Source organism: Corvus brachyrhynchos, unplaced genomic scaffold (genome assembly GCF_000691975.1).
Source record: "Corvus brachyrhynchos isolate BGI_N302 unplaced genomic scaffold, ASM69197v1 scaffold182, whole genome shotgun sequence".
Taxonomy (NCBI): domain Eukaryota; kingdom Metazoa; phylum Chordata; class Aves; order Passeriformes; family Corvidae; genus Corvus; species Corvus brachyrhynchos.
The window spans coordinates 685269-688018 of NW_008236807.1; the positions used below are offsets into that span (position 1 = coordinate 685269).

Here is a 2750-nt window from a genome sequence, read left to right on the forward strand (position 1 = left end):
CAGGAATATCCTGGAATATCTGTGGAATATCCTGAGACATCCATGGAAAGTGGGAAGGAAAAGGAAATCTCCTGTAGGGAGCATATTTTGGATTCCCTGTTTGGAGTGTGCATTATTCCTGTTTTAAAAGTCTTGGGAATCATCAACTCTTCAGTCAGCCAATCCCAAATAATGGATGGATGGCGTGGCCAGATGGGATCAGATAAAAAGGGATCATCCTGGGTTTTTACCCCCCTGTCCCCCCAAAAATGCGGAATTAACCACCAAAACATTTCCCAAGGGCTTTTCCTCACTCCCATCCTGCCCTTTCCAGGAGCTCTGGCGTTTGCCAGGGATTTGGAGAAGCTGTCCCAGCACTCAGATCTGCATCCCAGTCCCTTCCAGTCCATCACTGGTCTGAAATCCTTGGAAAAACATACCTGGCTGGTGTCCTGCTGAGGTTGTCCCTCCAGCCTCTCCTCCAAGGGCTGGTGGAGCTCCAGGGAATGGTTTCCCTGCGGATCATCTGGATGTGGTGGGGGCACAGCCAAGCTCTGCAGAGGGGAATGGATAAATGCCGACAAAATTCCATTAATTCCCAGAAAAAGCGGAAAAGACGGACAGCAGGAGCCTTTCCCAAGCCCTGACACTGATCCATGCATCCCCATCCTTTCTCCAGCTCAGCTTCCCATTAAAACAGGGCCAAACCTCAAAATTCCAGTGATCAAGCTCTGGGAATTGTAACTCCTTTGCATCCATCCAGTCGGCACCAATGGAAAAGGAAGGATTCCCTGGGGGATGGAGGGATGCTCCAGTGGTCCCAAATCCTATTTTCCAGTTTGGGTTGGGCTCCCAAAGCTCAACAGAGATAGTTTTGGGGCCTCTGTATCCCAAATCCCAACTTTTGCTGGCTTCAGGATTGGGTCTTTTGGTGCAAACCTCCCCTCTTAAGCCCCTAAAATGCCCTAATCCAGTTTGGAAAAATCTGGGAAAAACCTGAGGACACGGGAGGAGCCTGGGGCTGAGGGGGGGCATCCTGTCCCACCTTGTCCAAGTCTCTGAGGAATTGGATCATCCTGATCCAGCCACTGAGGGAGAAAAAAGCCCAGGAGATGCCTCCAACAGGAAGTCCAGCATGGAGAGACACCTTAAAATTGTGGATAAATTCTGAATTCCCATAAACAGGAGCTGTTAATCAGGATGCAGGTGGCTGGTATTAGTCTGGATACTCCAAATGAGGCCTCTGGAGTCACAGAATCATGGAATGTCCTGAGTGGGAAGGGACCCACCAGGATCATCCAGTCCAGCTCCTGGCCCTGCTCAGGACATCCCAATAATCCCAACCTGGGAGTGTTGTCCAAACGCTCCTGGAGCTCTGGCAGTCCCAGCATGGACAATCCCAATAAATCCTGAGAGCAGGATTGGATACATCCCTGCCAGGGCAGGAGACAATCCACAGAATCCCAGGATGGACAGGAATTCCAGGACCATCGAGTCCCAGCTGTGCCCGATCCCCACCTTGTCCCCAGCCCAGAGCCCTGAGTGCCACATCCAGGAATTCCTTGGACACCTGCAGGGATGGGCACTCCAAACCTCCCTGGGCAGCCCCTACCAAGGCTGATGAGTCTCCCGAAATTAGGAAAGCTTCTTTTTTTTTCAGGCATGCTGATATTTTCAATTAATAAATGGAATTATGTGGGACCAAAGGCAAGTTGCAATGAGTTCTTAGGGATCCACATCAGCTGGTGATGGACAATTCACTTCCTCCCCCTGAAGGAATGCAGTGCCTGGATTTTTAGGAGCAGATGGAGCCCAAATAACATTAAGAACAGGGAATTTTCCTAACCCAAAATGATTGTTCAGTACAAAAGGAAATCCTTTGACAAGCCAGGCCCCGGCTCAAACAAGTGGAAATCAGGTGGAGACGCAGAACTTTGATTTCCAGCTCCATGTTAGAATGTGCTAATTGTGCCCTCTGGGAGCTGAGCCCTTTGAAAGCAGCATTTCTTCATCCATACATGAAATCATTCCTGGCTGTTTCAAGCACAGCCTTCATGTCTAAAGTAAACATATGTTGATCAGTTATTTCTAGAATAATGCACCATCTGCTATTTGACAACATGTTCTTCTGAGTGTGGTGATTAGTGAGGGGTGAAAGGGAAGAAACACTTTCTGTGACATTTTCCTCACTCGCAGACATCTCGGGAAAGTTGAGATCTGGAAATACAAATCTTCCAAAAGGATCAAGGGGTTGTTTACCCATGGCACTGAGGAAAGAACGCCCTGACAGTGATTTTAACCTTCTCTTGCAGACACAGCCAGGAGGACACAGCAGAGCCCCCCCAGCACCCTCCTGCCCCAAAATCTGAGCAGCTTTATCTGTTCCAGACAATTCATGTTGGAAAATTCAGTTTGCATTTTTTTCCAGATAATTGTATTAAAATATCACTGCAGTGAACATCAGCTGGGAGATGAAAATTCATTGTCTTGCACCTCCTCAAGCCCTGCCCTGAGATCCCACCTGGGCTTGGACACACCACAAGGAAAGTCCTCTTCACCCTCCAGGTGTATGGGACGTGTTCCTAAAACAAAATCCTTCTGGAGGGGGTTTTAGCCTGACATGATTTCATCCATCAGTGTTACCCAGAGCAGCTGTGGATCCCTGGCAGTGCCCAAGGCAAGGCTGGACATTGGGGCTGGGAGCAGCCTGGGACAGTGGGAGGGGTCCCTGCCATGGCAGGGGCGGGGGGGGGGGGGGTGTTTGTTCCACA

The 2750-nt window shown here is 49.6% G+C and overlaps 1 protein-coding gene across 1 annotated transcript in view; it reads right to left on the reverse strand.

Moving 5' to 3' along the window:
* Positions 1 to 2750, reverse strand: part of LOC103611375 (collagen alpha-1(VII) chain) — a 76908-nt gene that overhangs the window by 36351 nt on the left and 37807 nt on the right. The window contains exon 44 of the mRNA XM_017727974.1: positions 420 to 533. Within this exon, the coding sequence (XP_017583463.1) occupies positions 420 to 533 (114 nt within the window). The remainder of the gene's footprint in view (positions 1 to 419; positions 534 to 2750) is intronic.